Below are 21,479 nucleotides of genomic sequence, written 5' to 3'. Positions count from 1 at the left end.
CAGAGGGCTCCAAACAGCTCCCATGATCTCATGTTAGAATCCCAGTTTCATACAAGTAGCATAGTAAGCTATTAGCCCCATGGCTAAATGTGCAGAAGAAGCGGGTTACAGCTTCTTAGCCAGCCACATAGCCAAGCAGAAGCCAGCTGCATCTGACCATCTCAGAGGACTTCACCACTTCTGCAAGACCGTTCTGAATACAGAATCCACAGCACTGTTGATAATATAAAATGGCTACATTCTGGTATCTTATTCCTCTCTCTCTCAGCCAAAAATGGAGCAGGTGGGGTGGGGAGAATCTTTAGAGTACTGGTATTTTCTCCTGCTTCTCTCTAGGAAGAATGGAAGACAGAAGTCCAGCCATAAAGTATTGCTGTATCTTTGCAGACACAGAAGCTCATTGCTTCCACCTCTCTGAAAGGAGAGAATGACAGCAGAAGTGCTGCAACATTTTCATCCTTCCTTTCTGCAGCAGCTTCACCCCTTGCCACCACCACAATGAAATTCCTCGATAATGAGCACAGTGCCCTGGTCCTGAATGGCCAAAACATTAAAATACCAGCAATGACTTCAACCGAGGTATTTCCCTTGAAATTTAATGGACAGTTCAGGATGAAACGCAGCAGAAAATGGAGGAATACCTGAAAGAAGTTGAGTTCTGCATCATTCAGGGTGCCATCATTATCTTGGTCAGAAATTCGGAAGATCCGAGTTAGGGCTTTTATACAGGCAGGTTTCATCTACAGATTAAGGGAAACCAAGGAGTGAGGATTACTGTATTTTCTTTCCTTGCCATATTTTGCTTCAACATAAAAACTCTACAGCTTTCACAAGACACAACCAACCAAAAGAATCTAAATACATATTCTCATATGTGTTGCCTTCCTGTTTCTTTCAAAACACCCATAGACATTTTGTTTACATGCTGTAGATCAGCCCTCCTAAATCTGATATTTTCCAGAAGTGTTGACAAATGCTTCCCATAACTGCAGACAGTTCTGCTGAGCTTCACGTAGTAGAAACAATATTTTGTAATCTACCAGTAAGCTTTAAGTAAGAAAAAAAAAAAAGTAAAAAGCAAACCTGGTCTGATTCTTAATCCTTACTCCAAGGACATATAGGGGTGAAGCTTGAATGCTGGCATGGTCATGCCTGGGAGAATGAAACCTATGATTGAATTAAATAGCTTAGGATATCAGTCTGGCAAGGAATTTACTATCACATCCTGGCACTAGACTTGACAAAGATATCCAAACAAATATAGACGATCTTACAGGCCAATCTGGGGCCAGACATGTTAATGATTTTCCTGGATGGATCACTGATGGGTTGAAGCTGGGTTGACTGATAAGGTCACAGTACTGACCAACGCAGAAGAGGACTAGTTAGTGGTGTACCAAAGTATTGAGTGGCTGACAAAGTCCCAATATAGATTCACAAAGAGTTGTGTGAGTGGAAAGAAAGGGAAGTATGTAGATAAACTGTGGGCATAATAAAAATAAGTTTTAACAAGAATGATAGCTAGGTTAGTATTCACTACCCAAAACCCCATGTTTGTAATATTTAAGACTATGCAGGGCTTTGGATTTCATGTCTGAAATGGCTCCTTCCTTCTGAAGCACTGTAATGTTTTACCTATCCTGAAATAAAATTCAAAATTCAAAAGTAATATTTTCTAGGTTATGTTTAGTTTAAGGTAGGCGGTTCTGATTGTTTTTTGTTTTGGGTTTTTTGCCAGACTGGCCTCATTATGTCACTCATAAATTAGCATGCAGAAATGGTACCTGAATTCAGCCTGTTTCACTAAAAGCTAACTATGAGACCTAAATTTCAGCATTTTTTATCCACTGATTCTTTAAAGCATAGGAACCAGTACCACTAACTCATCCCTCAATCTGCAAGTTCAAAATATCTCAAAATATCACAACATAAGATGTAACCATTATATGAGGGAGCATATAATAGAGCATATAATGCTCTATTAAGCATTAAGTAATAAATTAGTCCATTGATTTCATTTAAGATTATTCTTAATTCACAGTCTACAGAACAGAAAAGAATTCACTAAACAGTCAGATTATACAGAACACTCTGTGGCCCAGAGTATCAAATTAATAAATATTTACACACATTTGACAAATATTTTTATTTATTTATTTACTTAACTTGTCCCCGCCCATCTCCCCACAATGGGGGACTCTGGGCAGCTTACAACACACTAAAAACATAAATACAATTAAAAGTTATAAAAACCAAGCATTAAAAAAATAAAAAAGCTAAAAAATCCAAGAGGCCGATGGGGGCCACACCAGGCCGCTAAGGGGCCAGACAACCCCATTTCCGATATCCTCCCTCCCCGCCCCAGGCCAGATGGCAGAGCCAGGTCTTCAAATCCCTCCGAAAGGCCTGGAGTGAGGGGGCCTGTCTCACCTCCGAGGGCAAGATGTTCCAGAGGGCGGGGGCCACAGCAGAGAAGGCCCGCCTTCTGGATCCCGCTAAACGAAGTTCTTTTACCGCGGGGATCCGAAGCATGCCCTCTCTGTGAGATCAGGTGGGACGGGTTGAAAATATACATTTTGTTTTAGACATTTATATCCAACTTTCATTTATTTAAAATGATCTAAAATGGTTCCTCCTAAAATACAACAAAAACCAGAAAACAGCAGAAAAAACTGCCAAAAGAGAAAAATTACACAGGGAGAAAATAAAAGTGGAATGGACTGAAATTAAGCCTGTGCTCTAAATGCTTGTTAAATCAGATAATTCTTCACCTTTAAATGAGAAGTGGTGTTTTAGAGCCTAGATGCAATGGCCAGAATGCCCCATGCTTATTATCTTTATTCTTAGAGGGGCACAGTGCAAGTCCTCCTTTGATCACCTGAGCACACTGACTGACTTGTGAGGGAAGGCAACTCATGTGGAAATCCAGTAGAGGTTTTAAAAATACTCTGAAATGGGCCAAGAAGCAAATGGGGAGCTAATGCAACTGACACAATATTGATGTTACAAGTTCCAACTGTGGGCTCCAGTAAGATTCCTAACTTCTACAGATTGCAAAAAATTGAAGATTCCAAACAATCTTCATAAAACAGCCCCAGCTAGAGTGTATTATAATAGCCAGCTTGGATTCTACTAAACTATGCTGACATATATCCCAATCACATTTTACTAATTGGTTTATCAACATCAGAGGGCAAAAAGTGCTCCTAGCCATCTTTGTTACAGCAGAGCTGGATCCTGGAGCATTCCCAAATTGTAATACTAATCCTTCCATTAGCAGTCTTTTGAAGTCAAACATCTAAATCCAAATCAAGCTCTGCCATAAACAAACTGAACCCTCCTGATTTAAACTTGTTTGTTAGTCAACATTTAGTTCTTCATTGTTCCCAAGTACTAATTTCAGAGAACAAAATACAGAGCCAATATGAAATGGCACCTTCAGGTAGCATCTCAGCAGAAGATTGACAGACCAAAGCTGCAAAAAAGTAAAACACAGACCAACAGGCATATGATCCTGATAAACTGCTATATGTCATACACTGCAGCAACACACACTGTTTCAGTCAAAAAACAAGACCAAAAATCTGAAATAATAGAATCTGCATCAATTAGATTTATCCAGAATCACCTGGAATTGATCACCCAAAAATGATAATCTAAGACTCTCTGATAATTATTGAAATGTGCAAGCTTTATCAACACCCCTAGCAGGGTCCTAACAACTGCTTCTTTCTGACTACAGGCACCCTATCCTCCTTAAGATGATTTCAGGACAAGCAAACGTCAAGTGAGCAGGCAGTAGGCCTCACTCTTCCAAATATTCTGCCAAACTATTTAGGCTGCACAAGGTGAAAACTATCCACGCTGACAGGAAAAAAGTGGAGTTGTGGGAACACCCATTACAATATCTGTAATCAATGTGGAGTCATGCACCAATTCAGACACTGTGTCAACCTTTTGGTCTTCTCCCTATTTCAGGGAACAACCAGTACTGCTAGATATGACCAAAGAAAACTACTCAACAGCTATCAGGAAATCATCTATTTTATATGATCTTTCATCCCTGAAGTTGCAAGGATGCCCTCTTAAGATTAAATTCTATAAAGGCAGTGAATTGATTACGGTACTTATGCTTGATGTTCAGAACAAACGCAACTGATCAAGAGAATGACCTGTCATGTAATCCTTAGCAGCAATAAAGAAGAGAAGCTCAATGTCATAATGAAGGCTTGCAGAATCTTCAGTTTGTAATCTTCAATAACATCTCTGTCTACTTGGGAAAGAAGACTACAACAGAGTAGATGGACAATATTGCAAACAAATCTCTAAATACAGGAAGATAGGTGACAGATCAGTTCTAAACCTTCTGACTTGGAGAAAGACCAGAAGAAAGGAAAGGTGAAGATACAGTGGGGCAAAAAAGTATTTAGTCAGCCACCAATTGTGCAAGTTCTCCCACTTAAAAAGATGAGAGAAGCCTGTAATTTTCATCATAGGTATACCTCAACTATGAGAGACAAAATGAGAAAAAAAATCCAGAAAATCACATTGTCTGATTTTTAAAGAATTTATTTGCAAATCATGGTGGAAAATAAGTATTTGGTCACCTACAAACAAGCAAGATGTCTGGCTCTCACAGACCTGTACCTACTTCTTTAAGAGGCTCCTCTGTCCTCCACTCGTTACCTGTAGTAATGGCACCTTGACCTTGTTATCAGTATAAAAGACACCTGTCCACAACCTCAAACAGTCACACTCCAAACTCCATTATGGTCAAGACCAAAGAGCTGTCGAAGGACACCGGAAACAAAATTGTAGACCTGCACCAGGCTGGGAAGACTGAATCTGCAATAGGCAAGCAGCTTGGTGTGAAGAAATCAACTGTGGGAGCAATAATTAGAAAATGGAAGACATACAAGACCACTGATAATCTCCCTTGATCTGGGGTTCCACGCAAGATCTCACCCCATGGGCTCAAAATGATCACAAGAACGGTGAGCAAAAATCCCAGAACCACATGGGGGGACCTAGTGAATGACCTGCAGAGAGCTGGGACCAAAGTAACAAAGGCTACCATCAGTAACACACTACGCCGCCAGGGACTCAAATCCTGCAGTGCCAGATGTGTCCCCCTGCTTAAGCCAGTACATGTCCGGGCCCGTCTGAAGTTTGCTAGAGAGCATTTGGATGATCCAGAAGAGGATTGGGAGAATGTCATATGGTCAGATGAAACCAAAGTAGAACGTTTTGGTCTAAACTCAACTCGTCGTGTTTGGAGGAGAGAGAATGCTGAGTTGCATCCAAAGAACACCATACCTACTGTGAAGCATGGGGGTGGAAACATCATGCTTTGGGGCTGTTTTTCTGCAAAGGGACCAGGACGACTGATCCGTGTAAAGAAAAGAATGAATGGGGCCATGTATCGTGAGATTTTGAGTGAACACCTCCTTCCATCAGCAAGAGCACTGAAGATGAAACGTGGCTGGGTCTTTCAGCATGACAATGATCCCAAACACACCGCCCAGGCAACGAAGGAGTGGCTTCATAAGAAGCATTTCAAGGTCCTGGAGTGGCCTAGCCAGTCTCCAGATCTCAACCCCATGGAAACCTTTGGAGGGAATTGAAAGTCTGTGTTGCCCAGCGACAGCCCCAAAACATCACTGCTCTAGAGGAGATCTGCATGGAGGAATGGGCCAAAATACCAGCAACAGTGTGTGAAAACCTTGTGAAGACTTACAGAAAACGTTTGACCTCTGTCATTGCCAACAAAGGATATATAACAAAGTATTGAGATGAACTTTTGATATTGACCAAATACTTATTTTCCACCATGATTTGCAAATAAATTCTTTAAAAATCAGACAATGTGATTTTCTGGATTTTCCCCCCCATTTTGTCTCTCATAGTTGAGGTATACCTATGATGAAAATTACAGGCCTCTCTCATCTTTTTAAGTGGGAGAACTTGCACAATTGGTGGCTGACTAAATACTTTTTTGCCCCACTATATTTAACTTCTATTTTCTTAAAATGGTATATCTGATTCCAACAATACCTCTCTACCTTAAACTGCACTCAAGCTTTCACCTTGGATCTTTTCCTCCAAACACACTGCAGATAATAAAGTAGAGAATGGCAAAACACTGAGAACCAGAAGCCATAAAGATCACTTCAGAATATTTTGGGTGTCTCTTTTAGCTTTTTAAGACTGGGAATTAGTGAAAAGATTGATTTTATAACAGAAAAGTATCAATATACCTCTTTTTCCTCTGGACAATAGAGGGGCCCTGTAGGGTGTAAAACTGCTTTCTGTGCATAATAAAACAATTCAGATATATTCTTCAAATTCTTTGCTGAGCACTAGAAAAAAAATTAAGAACAATTTTGAAACTTTTACCACAATATGGAAGAAAAAGGCTTAATATATAGGTATTGGATTGAAAATTTATTCACCCAAGCATTTTAATATTCTGTTTAAGGAATAGTGTCATGATGGAAGAGAATTTTTTGTACAAATATCAAATGGTTTAAACTTTTTATCTTCCTTAATGTTTAAAGTTTTAGTTCTCAAGCTTACTGTTACCTTGATCTTAGTGTTCCATAAACAGCCATTTTAGTTTTATTTTTAGCTCCTTAAACTCTGTTTTTAAATGCAAATCCTTGAAATTAATTAAAATGAAAAATGGTTTTAGGAACACTTGGGCAGTAAAAATAGTTACATATATCATTACTCTCTCATTTAATTATATTTTAATCTTACTTTCTAAACAAATACTCTTTCCAAAGCAGCTTACATTAAAAAAAAAAAACCTCTCAAACTTACAAGCTAGGAAACAAGACATTCAAAGAAAAAAGAATGGTAGGTAAAAATGGCATTTCTATTCAGTTGGGAATAGATTTCTTTTCTTGCTGCTCCTGGTGATAAAAAGCTATTGGTGACCCAACTCTTCATTTGTATAGCAAATAACAGATGACAAAGTGTCCTTTCCCACAATTCAACAGCCCATGGAAAAACTACCAGTCAGGGCAGTACTCATTCTGGGAAAAAGGAGCCCCCTGTATCTGCACCTTTTTATGATCAGTAGCTGAAACCAAGTTGGTGGTCTTGCTCTCTTGGTATTTTCTAGGACAGAAGAGACACAACTTCCCAGTGGTCCCTATCCCTAGCTGGTATAGCATGTGCTTCCCTTCATTGCTGCAGTCCCAGAGCTATTTAAAACTAGAATTCTGGTTTCCACTGAATGACTATGGATACCCACAAGCACATTTTTAGTACCTCTACACAAGTTTCAATCTCTGTGTACTGGTTCATGATGGGAAGGATGGTTTCCATGCTACTGTACTCAACCAGATCTGATTTGTTGCCAACCAGTATAAGAGGAAGCCTAAAAAAAAATTAGAAGTTCTCACATTGAAAAATAAAACATAACTATTAGCTCATAAACATACAGTAAGAAATACTATTGTTTGCTGTTCATATTGGTAACTCTGGTCCCAATACTGTAGAAAGAGAAGATAATTTCTGAATTGACAGGAACATCTCTCAAATAAAGCATGTGTAAAATTGAAAATTCTGACTATCTTTGGCAATATAACACAATAGTTTTATAACAAATCAGTTATATTGCTGATTTGAAGACTGTTTGATCTTTCACTGCTATAGCAGGGGCTACTTTCTGATAAGCAAGCATGGCTAGGACAAAATCTATGTTAATTTAAATTAATTATGCACAATTAATATGTTCACTAAAATACGAGGAGTAGCTTTCCCTTACATGAAAATCACAGTTTAGTAACAATTTCTGGCTTCTCGGGGGGTGTGGGGGGGTGTACATGAATGTAAGTACCTTACCATAAAAGGATGCCACACAGCATTTCAGTTATGTTTCAAATGCAAGTTAAGCATCTAATCACCTAAACACTTTACATATATCCACTGAATTACCCAATGCCCTAGACAAATTCACTTACTATTTTCAAACCATGTGCAAATTACCGCCAGTGGGGCATAGTGGTTACGGTGTTGGACTAGACTGGAGATCTAAGTTAAAGTCCTCCCACAGTCATGGAAGTTCCCTGGATGTCTCTGGACCAGCCATTCTTTCTCAACCCAATGAACTTCACAGTGTTATAGTTGTGAGGAAAAATGAGAGGAGGGAATAAATATACCTTGAGCTTATCAATAATCTTCCTCTGAAATGTAATTATACAGTAATTGGAGTTCCAATAATATTCTTTAGGTAGGCACGGTTATTCAACTATTTGAGCTTAAAAAGATCTTAATGTGCACCTGCTGTCTTTGTCTGTTCTTTCATTGATGAGAGGGATCCATCGGCTTGTTACCTAAAGCAAAAAATCAATATTCATTTTAAAAAGACTACGCTATTCTTTCCACTATATATTTCTACTGTGCTATTTGCTTTCTGGATGTTTTATTTCTATGTGTCTATTGATGGCTGATATGTCTGAATGCCAAGCCTCCAGGAATTCCCTACAGTTTTTGGATTTGGTGTAGCACCAGACAAATGAGGGATTTGTCAATCAAGCAGAAAACAATACCCTAATCAAGGAACTACCAAGGAGAAAACCACACTGCCACCAACATTAGCAGGGCAAGCTACTGTATATCAAACAGGGAGCAAACCCCACATGCACTAGCACTGAGGATGTTACCTTGATGGGTAATGACATATTTGCAAGTAAACAATGAAGCTCAGAGAGCACCAAGGACTCCACAGTTCAACCCCGAGCTACCTATACAGATAGTCCGTTCCCAAGGTCTGTCCTTAGGTCAAATTTGTACGTAAGCTGGAAGAGTATTATTGTATAATACTGTATAAGTAGTATTGTGTAATTAACTCGAACCACTGGGTATTTAATTCAAATAATTGTATATTTAACTTGAATTTTGCTACAATAGGCTGTTTTTAACTATGGGTTGTCCTTAAACCGGGTGTTCTTAACCCAGGGACTACCTGAATTCAATTCTATTGAAATTAAAAAAAAAACTGTGTTCCATGGCATTTAATTTGAATTCTTTTAAAGATGGGATCCCTACTTTTCTCATCTGGAATGTTCAATCTGTTAAGTTAAAAAAAAAAGCCCTTTCATTAGCTGATTACAAATGAAATGGCCACACTCTATCAAGAAAACAATGCAATTCTGCCACACCTGTCAGGACTAAATAAGAAAACATCCTTTTGGATTGACAGAAAATTCAGCAACAACAAATTCATCACATCTTTCAAAAAGGCAATCTTAACATCTGAAAATAAACATATTCAAGGACAAGAAATATGCTACATTAATATGTGGACACAGTAAAAAGTGCTTTCTCCATACCTTATCAATTGAATTCTTGTTGTTAACTGCATATACTATGCAAATTACATTCGCCTGGGACAAAGAAGAAGCAAATGGTTTATAACTGTAAGGTTTTCCTAGAACATATCTCGAAAGACATTATGAAAGGCCACTTGATAGTTTCCTCTGAAATTCAATAAACACGAGATATTAAAATTGTGAACCAGCAATTTGCTTGTGGATTTTATACTGTGGGCAACTGGAATCAAAATGCAGATACATATATTTTTAAAAATTGTAAACTTGAACATAGTTTGGTGAATCCTAGAATAAGCTAGAAAAATCATAAATGGATTTGCAAGGATGTGGAATCATATGCTTCAAAGAGAACTGTATTCAGACAATAATGCACTGACTTTTTCACCAAAATTTAGCTGTAAAAGTTTTAGCATCTGAAAAAAACAACCTATTATTTCAACAGAAAGCCTTCTGCATGCACAAAGGACATTTCTCCCCATATTTTCCCTGTCACATTCTCTCTTGTTGTTCCATGAGATGGGTATACAGAGCTCAGGTTCCACTCCATTAGTGGAACTCTGTTCATCATTCATTAAATCAAGACAAAAATCCACTTGCGATTTCTGGGGGAGTAATGGTGGATTGAAGACAGCTCTGTTTTTGCAGAGCCAACACCCACAGTAATTAGAGGAGCTGGCGATCGGACTGGGTCTTCAGAACCATCTCTGGATGAAGGTGATAACTGGATCACAGACAGGTACTCCTTACAGAGGCTCCCTGTGAAGAGATCGCAATTTAGTGATCTCCAGCGGGTTAAGCACTCTGGGAGTCAAGAGAAACATTGAGTCCAAGCTGCAGTGCAGAGCCTTCAAAAGAACACTAGATTTACTTTCACTTCCTTTTTAAATTAACATTGAAAATTGACTATTTGTGAGCTACTTGGAAATTGAAAACTTTCTCAAAGGCATGCGGCTGCACACTGGGAGAATTTCCTTCTTTCCTAAAAGAAAGAGGATTAAAGTAAGTTTAAAGATTAAAATGAAAAACTTTAACTTTTGGAAACAGCGAAAGGGAGTTAAGAATGCTGACTGGGGGGCCAGATAGATCTTGGAAGAATAGTTTTTTAATGGACTGTTTTAAATTTTTAGAAAAATACAGCAAGTGATTTTGGATTTAATTGTAAGAAAACCTGTTGTGGGAAAGTATTGGTTCTGAAAATAAACATAAGACTGGACTTTGAAAGTTAACTAGAGGGAATCAGAGAGCAATTAAAGGAAAAGATAATTCCTAACATAATGGAGGAACATTGCCTTAATATAGAAGAATTCAAATCTGTTTGGGAACAATGTGTCCAGGACTTATTTTTAAAATTGGGTCTAACAGAGGTTATAGAAGAAGAAAAGATTCCATTGGATAAAATAGAAGCTGAGGATGATTTGAATAAGGAGTTTAAAATGGATTTTAAAGAAATGCCAGACTACAAGAGAGATATGGAATATATGGAAAAAGATGTTGTGGATCTGAAAATGGACTTAAAGATTCTTGATTCCAAGAGTGACATGGAGAAAGAAGCTGTAATGGATATACAAACTGTGTGGGCTGATACTTTAACAATTAAAGTGGATATTCAGATTACAAATCAGAAGAGTGAGTTGGAGAGTCATTTTATTTTGGATCCACAGAAGGGACAAATTAAGTCTCTGAAATTGCTTCTGAAAATAGACAAGGAGATGATAAGAAATTACTATGTGGGACTTCACCTGAAGAAGCAACGGAAAATCAAGCCTCCTAAAAAGAAGACAAAGTGGACTTATTTAACCAGGGTTAAATTGTATAAGCTTTGATTCTGGGTTGTTGTTATTACTGGAATCTTTTTTCTGACTAGGATTGCAAGACAATGTAAAGATTTTTCTTTCTAGGGATGAATCTTCTCTTTCCTATTTGTTAGAGAAAATTAGGGGTTAGTATATAAAAGGTTTTTATTTGTAATTCTGGTCCGTGACCGTAATAAAGATGATGATGGTAAAAGGGATGTATTGGATTTAGTTTTATATATGTTATTATTACTGATATTCTTCATGTTTATGGGAATAAACTTTTTATGTTTTACTTAAGATGTTAATTGAGCCCAATGTAGGTATAGCTGCACTGTGAATTTGTTAAGGTGCCTATTGGATTATGGTCATTTTTAACTTAGTTTGTATTTGTGTTTTGAGATTTTATTGTATATTTTTGTGAATTGTTGTTAGTCACCCAGAGTTATGTATTTAAGATGGATGGCCATGCAAAATTTCTAAATAAATTCACAGGAAATGTTTTGCTTAAGGTTTTTTTCCTACCATTCTGGCATGCAGGACTTTGAAAACCTGTGCCTGTTCTTGATAACTACACAGCTGGGGGGATATACTTTGCTGAAGAGCCCACTCCAGTTCAGACATTTCAATTCACAGTCTAATGGGAAAGGGCAGAGACTGAGGGTGTTTTACAGCCGGAAGGTTAATTCACCACTGTACAGGCTTTCCTCATTCCTGCATCAGTGCTCAGATAGTTCATGTCTTTTAAATGATGATGTGGAGAAAACCTGGCTCACCTAAAGCAACCAAAGAACTTTGAAGATACAACATAAATGAATTAAGCATGCAAACAAAAAAACTGTGTACACTGGGCGCCCAGCAAAGCACTGGCAGCTTGCAGAGTAACAGCAGAACCACAGCTTATATACCTTTGGCCTACTACATTTCAAAGACAAGACAAAGAAAAAGGCAGACAGAGTGTAAATTACAGCAGGATATTGGAATGCTTTTGATAATCCCATCTAGATGGCTTCTCATTATTAATACCTTCCTACTAGATCAGCACGTCAGCTATATTATCTTTGAGATAAGGTGAATATAAACCATTTGGTTTACTGGGCCACTGGTTCCTGTTTGATTCCTCCCTGTCACCACTCAGGGTCAATCCAGCTTGCTGTGAATGTTTTATTAACAAAGGCACTTTAAGCAGTTCGCATATATGAGGGGAGAGGGGATCTGATAGGTTTGGTAGTGAATGCAGCTCACGTGTGTATGGGAGGATACCTTTTACCACCACAATGATTTCATAATAATCAGAATGATTCCAACCTTTCTTGTGGAAAGAAATTCACCTGCACACCAAGTGATAGAAGACAGGTAAAACATAAATATTTCAGGACAGAAGACATATTCCACTCACTTGAGATATTTCATGATGGAGCTGTTCATCACTTTGCTCAGATTCTGCATGGAACAGAATGTCACAGTTATTATTGATCTAAATGGTCAAAGAAATTCCAGTAAGGATGCTTTAGAAGTAAGAGACAAAATGTTTGCCAATCCTAATCAGGCTTTTGGCTGAATAGGCATCTTATCAAGTGCAAACCCATTTTTATTTTGCACTTTGTACTATTTACAAGGAAGTAAGTAAAGCAAGAACGCAAACAACAACAGAACATATTTATCCACTACAGCATCAAAGTTTAAGTGCCTTTTCTCTCCTTGAACACATTTAAATTTTTTTTAACAATTCTACACCCACTTTTGCTACAGAAACTAATTCTACAGGTTACATTATATCTACTGTACATGGATACTCTCCAGAACTGCAAAGCAATTTGCCACACTGTTTGGCCAGTTACTTGACCACTGCTTTTGAAAAGAGCTCTGAATATACATAAAGCCCCAGAAATGTTGCCATCAATTAAAATCACATGAAATCTGCAATAAAGTATTGCAGTATGGAATGCTATATTTATTGTTAACATCAATTTTCATGATACTCCATTACACATTGCCTTAAGCATCTGCACAAAAGGTGGGATATAAAATAAATTTCCAAACACTATTCTAGCTTTCCGTTACCTATTCAACCAACATTCTCAAGCCACTTCATATGCTATTCCACTTGTTAAGTCCCTCTTATATTTGGCTGATATCATTTTGACTACATAAGCACCAACATACTGGAGCCAGAGAAAATGATGAGATCATTTTCACTGCATTGGAAAAATAAAGCCATAAGTTACTGTTTTGGTTGTGCAATATAAGACAATCCTTGATCAGTTGTTATTTAGGTTCCAGTCTCCCAACAAAAGTCACATAAACAGGGAAGTAATCAAAAAGAAAATGGAAAATACAGTAAAACCTTGATTTAATGGACCACGGAGGAAAAGCGATATCTGTTAAATGTGAATGTCCATTAAATTTCAATGGGTATCACTTGCATAACTTTCCATCATTAGCAAAATTATGCAATCATGTAAATGTAAATAATGTCAATTATCTGCACTGAATTCAGATCTAGGGGACTTGTCCACTAAATGGGGTTGGACTATCTGCTATATTGGGGTGAAGTATGGATTAAAATTTTGTTCACTAAATGTAAAATCTGTTAAATCATGCTCTGTAAAACCAAAGTTTTACAACAAAATGTCACCACAAAGAATTATGAGAGTGAGGATCTGGTAAGAACTTCCACCGAGTTATTTTTTTGACTCTAATCTGAAAAATAATTTGACAAACAGTAACTTTCCATGTTTACTACATCTCATAAATGAATGCAGTAGGAAAAAAAAGCAAGGTTACTTCTAAGAAAGTGATTCTTGGTAAAGTAGTGCAGTAACAATTTTATAAACTTCTATTACCTGGTAAAGTCTAAACATTGGGAATTGCAGAGCCACCGCTTCATAGCCTGCTGAGCTCATTCAAAGCTCAGTACCTGAGTTTCAGGCTTCACATAATCCTAACTAGGCTGGCTTTGAAACCATGGGACCCTGTGAAATCTTCACTAAGACAGTATTACATTTCTAGAACGCAGTAATTAGAATCAACTCCTGGCAATTTGCAAACCATTAAAAACAAACAACAAACCCTAAACATAAAACAGTAATCAATAGACAACTTAATATAGCAAAAGAAAAAAAAATCACAAAAACAAATCCCAACTGACAGTAGCAAAAATTAGGCCTCAAGGCCCCTGCAGAAGCTCCTTCTTCACAGTTTTATGAAAGGATTAGAGGGTGACACTCCCAGACCTCTGGTAGAAGGCTATTTCATATGATGGGGGCCACCAAAGAAAAACACAGCATATGGGCTGCCCCTCCCCTTATTGCCCATGTGTGGGGAACAATGACAAGCATACAGGACGAGCCAATTCTATCTGAAAAAGGTGATCCCAAAATATCCTTCAGACTTCAGACCAGGCATGGTTATAAATCTGTACTCTTCCAAAAATTCAACCCAGCATTTGGGTACTAGAGAAAAGAAACTTCAAGGACTTGATATTGCTATATAAGGTTCTTTATTGCATATACACAAGAAGTCACATACACACAGAACACAAAAATCATTATTTAAAATTATTTATAAAAATCAATATGTCATCCTTGGGTTTGAATCTTAAAACTTTTTCTCTCACTCTTTCAAGTCAATTGATTTTTAGCAGTTGTTTCCCCAGCCTTGAGACTGTATGTGCTCCATGTTTACCCAATAGTTCTGTCAGGCCTTGGCAGCACTGGTTCTCACACACAAGCTTCAGCCTTTAGATTATTTTTTAACTCGTAAAGCACCATGTCTGAGAGACATCCTTCATTTCTATCCCTTTTCAAAATGAGTACAGGGATAGAATTTGGACTTGAATGTAAACCGTTTGACTGAACTGAATATACATTCCAGCTCTCAATTCAGTATCTCAGCTTTCAAGAAAAAACCTGAAGGGAGCTGCTAGACTGTATGGCAATTCACATATGTAAATGAAAGCAAGTTAAGAAAACAAGCTAGGATTTGCCTTCATGCTGAGTGGTATCCTAAATGGGTACATCAATATGAATTCTGATGTCTCATATTTTGCATTACCCTCCAGACTGAAAACCAGAGAATAGTTATCAATAATGTATATATGATGGTTATCCTTCCCCACAATAAAGCACTACTTTCAATAGTATGCATGCAAGTTATTATAACAGGCAGTTGTAGCTTTACTTTACCGGTAACACTGGATAGAACCCAATGCATATCTGTACCAGATTTACACTAACACCTAAACACCTAGTGCTTTATAGTTACAAGTAGATGACAGACCAGCAGTTGGCCATTTTATACCATAAGTCAGCTGCCATGCACCTTCTCCATAATCTTCCTATCTAAAAAAAAAAATCCCCATCTCATCTATTTTATGGTATCTAGTGAGCTGCCACAGAGTACTGGCTCTATTGGGGAAATGTCAGAGGAAATTGCTCCATTTAACAGAAGTAGATTTTGTTACCAATTCATTATTTTATGAAAGACTAAAGGATTATTAATGCATTCGCGGGACTAAGGAAGGAGCAGAGAGACCGACTTTTTAATCTCAGTTATCGGGGGAAGGATGCATAAGCTATAAAGATAGAGAAGCATTATTACTTTGTATAGAGGGACAGACAAGAAGATTTTTGGTACATTAACCTTGGAACACTATATGCTACTGCCCACATTCTTCCTTTCTACAGCTGGTAAATTGTTCTTTGATACCTCCATCCCCAGGGTGGCCAGAAACCATAGTATATCTCTCTTTTTTAATTTATAAAAACAGAGGCATTACCTGAATAGTCCACTATATGGGTTGGCACTCTCTCTGGGGTAACATCAGCTGGGATAGTGATTTCTTCAGCTCGTGGAGGAACCTCGGTATATGAAAAGCAGAAATTTAATTAAATACTAAATTATTACATAAATTGCAAAGCCTGTAACTTATAATAGCACAAAACCGAGCAGCTATCTATGATATCCCATTAGGCAGGAAACTTCAAACCCAGTTAAGTAAAACAAGTTTTACCATTTGCCACCTTATTTGATCTCATCAGTCTCTATTAAGGAAATTCAATATGGTGCATATCTTACCATAAAAGATCCAATTTGTTCCAAATTCATTTCATGACTGCTATATAAATTGCCATTTCTAACAATTCCAAGTCCTTCTGCTACACAACTTTCTAATCAATTAATCCCATGACTAATAAGGTTATGATACAAAATGACAGCAAATAGGTGGAACACTATATTCCTTATCCTTATTGATTTTTTTCACTGAACATAATGGATAACAATGAAGCTCTTAGAGTCTATTCATTCCATTCTCAAACATTCAATGATTTTTACCAAGTCATTCATCATGCCACTCAACCTCATATATTGGCATATTTTAGCCTAATGGAAATTATGGCAATAAAACATTGCATGCTAGTGACTGAAATCTATTATGAAACCCAGAGAAACCTTGGTATTCATAAAACAGTAGCAATATATCCTAGATATTAAAGTGCTGAACAACTTGTATATGGTAAACTTGCAAATTTCCTGACGTTATGTCACACATTTTTAAAACCCTGTAAAGAAGTCACTCTTTTGTGTACCTAGAAGAAAGAGAACATGCAATATAAGCTCTTAGAAGCAATTACTCACATTGGACTCTGAGCTTATGCTTTTGGAGTTTTTGTATTTCTATTAGGGGCTTTAAAAATACAATGAAACATTAATAGATTAACTAGGGGGAGAAGTATCTGTTACTAACAAACAACTGGTATATTGACAAGTATGTAATTACTGTGATTTAATATAATTTTTGCAATTTATGTGAAGACATCATTATACAGATGATACCAATGATGCAATTTCCATCAAACATCATTGGCAAATGTTGTAAGTCACAGCAGAATGCTGTCCACTGTACGTGTAGTCTGTTACATCAAGATCCAGCAAATTGAGCTTTAATTGCACAAGGATTTTTAAAAAAATCAAATTTATTAAATGTCATGAAAACTTACCTCTTCAGGAAATTCTTCACTGACAAGAGACATAATAAGTGATGTCTTCCCAACTCTGGCTGTGAAATTGAGAAGATGAACATTCGTGAAGGATTTCTTTAGATAATTTTTTGGAGGGAAAGGCAGAGACAGTGCACTGACCAGAAATAAAGCTGTAGGCAAACCCTACCAAAAAAGAGCCATGCTTCCTTGAAGTGACAGATACAAAAGTAAGGTAAGTACAATAAATAGGTGATTTCTATAAAACGTTCTCACTTATTTATAAAGAAAATCTTAATATACAGTGGGGCAAAAAAGTATTTAGTCAGCCACCAATTGTGCAAGTTCTCCCACTTAAAAAGATGAGAGAGGCCTGTAATTTTCATCATAGGTATACCTCAACTATGAGAGACAAAATGGGGGGGGAAATCCAGAAAATCACATTGTCTGATTTTTAAAGAATTTATTTGCAAATCATGGTGGAAAATAAGTATTTGGTCAATATCAAAAGTTCATCTCAATACTTTGTTATATATCCTTTGTTGGCAATGACAGAGGTCAAACGTTTTCTGTAAGTCTTCACAAGGTTTTCACACACTGTTGCTGGTATTTTGGCCCATTCCTCCATGCAGATCTCCTCTAGAGCAGTGATGTTTTGGGGCTGTCGCTGGGCAACACGGACTTTCAACTCCCTCCAAAGGGGTTCCTTTCCATGGGGTTGAGATCTGGAGACTGGCTAGGCCACTCCAGGACCTTGAAATGCTTCTTATGAAGCCACTCCTTCGTTGCCTGGGCGGTGTGTTTGGGATCATTGTCATGCTGAAAGACCCAGCCATGTTTCATCTTCAATGCCCTTGCTGATGGAAGGAGGTGTTCACTCAAAATCTCACGATACATGGCCCCATTCATTCTTTTCTTTACACGGATCAGTCGTCCTGGTCCCTTTGCAGACAAACAGCCCCAAAGCATGATGTTTCCACCCCCATGCTTCACAGTAGGTATGGTGTTCTTTGGATGCAACTCAGCATTCTCTCTCCTCCAAACACGACGAGTTGAGTTTAGACCAAAACGTTCTACTTTGGTTTCATCTGACCATATGACATTCTCCCAATCCTCTTCTGGATCATCCAAATGCTCTCTAGCAAACTTCAGACGGGCCCGGACATGTACTGGCTTAAGCAGGGGGACACGTCTGGCACTGCAGGATTTGAGTCCCTGGCGACGTAGTGTGTTACTGATGGTAGCCTTTGTTACTTTGGTCCCAGCTCTCTACAGGTCATTCACTAGGTCCCCCGTGTGGTTCTGGGATTTTTGCTCACTGTTCTTGTGATCATTTTGACCCCACGGGGTGAGATCTTGCGTGGAGCCCCAGATCGAGGGAGATTATCAGTGGTCTTGTATATCTTCCATTTTCTAATTATTGCTCCCACAGTTGATTTCTTCACACCAAGCTGCTTGCCTATTGCAGATTCAGTCTTCCCAGCCTGGTGCAGGTCTACAATTTTGTTTCTGGTGTCCTTCGACAGCTCTTTGGTCTTGACCATAATGGAGTTTGGAGTGTGACTGTTTGAGGTTGTGGACAGGGGTCTTTTATACTGATAACAAGGTCAAACAGGTGCCATTACTACAGGTAACGAGTGGAGGACAGAGGAGCCTCTTAAAGAAGTAGGTACAGGTCTGTGAGAGCCAGACATCTTGCTTGTTTGTAGGTGACCAAATACTTATTTTCCACCATGATTTGCAAATAAATTCTTTAAAAATCAGACAATGTGATTTTCTGGATTTTTTTTCTCATTTTGTCTCTCATAGTTGAGGTATACCTATGATGAAAATTACAGGCCTCTCTCATCTTTTTAAGTGGGAGAACTTGCACAATTGGTGGCTGACTAAATACTTTTTTGCCCCACTGTAGGTCAAGTAACAGGAAAAAATATCTTTGCATGAATATACAACAACTCCTCTTCTATCAAGATCAGAACTGCAACATCCTCATTAATAAATAGTTCTGGGACTTAATTTAACAAGTGATACTTCAGAGAATTACCTCACTGACTAACATTTTTGAAGTCTACTTGATTATTATACAAAAGGACAGCAACTGATTGTGACTTTTTTCCTACAACATGCTTAAATAGATCAGTTGTGGGGCGGTTAGAATATTTGGGGAACATCATAACCATATCAACTGACCTAGTCAACTAATGTCCAGAAAGTCAAATATAGCCCAAAACATACCCAGTGTTGCACAGAGTTAAATTAATTCTATCTAGTTAGTTGTGCTATAAGTACACCCAAATGAGTAATATTAACTGGCTGTAGTGGCCAAGGAATGCTTGCTGCTGTCAGCTCCATCAGGAAAGGGCTAGTGATCCACGGAAGTCTCATTGGTACTCTCCTGGTTTAAAGGCTCATGGAATCGCAGGAAAAGGGGGTTGGAGCCTATGTAATTCCAAAATGGCAACTTTTGGCCCAGTTTTTGTGATTGTGCACCACTTCCATTTTTAAGGAAATCTGATTAGGTTAGCGGCTGGATCAATTATGTAGGCTGTGGAAACAGGGCTTAGTTTTCTACCAGCTAATATTTCTGAATAAAAGGCAAATTGTATTTACTGTAAATTAAATTTGTTGAGAATGAATTAAGAACTGTCAGGAGAAATACACCAGGTAATGGTCCAGAATTCTGACTATTAACCATGAAACAAAGAAGGGTAGATATCATGTGACAATGTCATTTAAAGCAAAAAACTGTCAACTAAGTGGAACTGGATGGGATACAAATCCTTGAAGTCTTATATGGCTAGGGGAAGAATGCCCCAAAAGAGAGTGAGAAAAGTGAAGACAACCTCAGAGGATGCTCCATCTAGAATGCTTCCTCCTGTTAAGTTCCACCTACCTCCATCTGTCCTGCTGGAAAGGTCTTTTCCAATTATATTCTTCAAAATACAATTGTTACTGCATTTTTCTTTTTTCTTAACCCAGAAGCCGTACCCCTCCCAGTTTGGGGGCTAATGAAAATTGTTCAGTTGGCAGGAGGCAACCAAACAGGATATTTTCTTACAGAGGAAGAACAGACCTCATAGGCTGTATGTGGATGTTTTGATTAATGCAAAACTATTGAGACAGTGTACTGCACAATGTACTATGTTTGGTTCAGAATGCTTCACAACATTTTGGAAATCATGGCTAGGCTGAAAGCAAAGAGAACAGTCACCAATCCTCTTAAAATAAAGTACTGCCATTTTAGGTCAGGCAAACTTTTATTTTTATTAATAAATAAATTAATTTATTAATTATTAATATTAATTTTGGAACATTTCTGCTGGAAAGGTGGCTATGGTTATTCCTCTTAAATCTGGGTTGACCATTTATTACACGGATTCTATTTTAACTCTCCAAGACAACAGCTCTGCTTATACTAATTAATTTTATTCCACAGAGCAATATGGTGGTATATGTGGTATTTAATCTACTTTCTTTACTTTGATGTATGGCAGGGAAGCTGCTGTCTTCATGTCACTTAAAAACAGAATTTGGACTCCTCTCTGAAAACCACTGCTTTCATGACAGGATCCTCCCCTTTCCACAAAATCAGGATTTCATTTTCAAAAACATAACAAAACTAACTCTGTACCACAAAAATAAAAGAAAAAATCCTGAAAATATGAGCACAGGGACTAGAAGTTTCTCTCCTCAGTACTGGTTAAGTTCCTTAAGATGCAGTTACACAAAAGGTTTCTTGGACATCTTCAGTATTAAACAAGGAAAAATCCATAAAAACACAAGTGTTTTGATATAAGATCACTACTGCGAGACTACTATATGCATAAAAGTAGAAAGGCTCTGATATACCCAAACAGAGGACTGGTTGGTGAAGGTGATGGAACTAGCAGAGAACTACATTTATTAGTGACTGGAAACCCCTTATGGACGTTTTGCTGAAAAAAGAAAAAAAAATGAACTTGTGATTTATGGGTTAGAAAGGGTAGCTTATGGAAGAAATAAATTCTGATGTAATCTTTGAGAGAGAGGGTAAAATATAAATGCATTTATAACCGCTGTCAGAAAGATTGGAAGCCACTTCTTTATCTTTTCTTTCTTTTTCTTTTCTATTTTCTTTCTTAGTTATTCACTATTCTTTATTTTCCTTGTTTCTTTTCTAATATTTGTATTGCTTTTAACTTATTAAAAATTTCTTCAATAAATATTATATTTAAAAAATGCAAATGTTTTGGTGAGAACAATATCAGCTGCCTTGTATTCACAATTTCCTGTTCATGCAGTTGACACCAAATAATAGTTGAACACAAATGCTTCAAGAGTACTGGAGATAAACTGTCCAAATTCACTTCGTCTATATAGAAGAC

At 37.6% G+C, this 21,479-nt stretch overlaps 1 protein-coding gene across 7 annotated transcripts in view; it reads right to left on the bottom strand.

The window, feature by feature from the left end:
- The window catches only part of RHOT1 (ras homolog family member T1), a 47,976-nt gene that overhangs the window by 20,965 nt on the left and 5,532 nt on the right, over window positions 1–21,479 (bottom strand). For 4 of the 7 annotated variants that reach the window (XM_025163589.2, XM_088138218.1, XM_007423500.3 and 1 more), the window contains exons 2-9: window positions 17,137–17,195; window positions 15,915–15,996; window positions 12,534–12,577; window positions 9,342–9,395; window positions 8,290–8,342; window positions 7,276–7,384; window positions 6,258–6,359; window positions 642–740 (exon numbers count right to left, since the gene is read on the bottom strand). In XM_025163589.2, the coding sequence (XP_025019357.1) occupies window positions 642–740; window positions 6,258–6,359; window positions 7,276–7,384; window positions 8,290–8,342; window positions 9,342–9,395; window positions 12,534–12,577; window positions 15,915–15,996; window positions 17,137–17,195 (602 nt within the window). The other 3 variants (XM_088138217.1, XM_088138219.1, XM_025163590.2) reach the window with 3 other exon arrangements.

This window comes from Python bivittatus, unplaced genomic scaffold (genome assembly GCF_059951505.1).
Source record: "Python bivittatus isolate LINGU-HERP-01145 unplaced genomic scaffold, Pbiv_v1 ctg000220_np1212, whole genome shotgun sequence".
NCBI classification, from domain to species: Eukaryota; Metazoa; Chordata; class Lepidosauria; order Squamata; family Pythonidae; genus Python; species Python bivittatus.
Note: the sequence above shows the minus strand (reverse complement) of the source record. Positions and strands in the feature narration are given on the sequence as shown.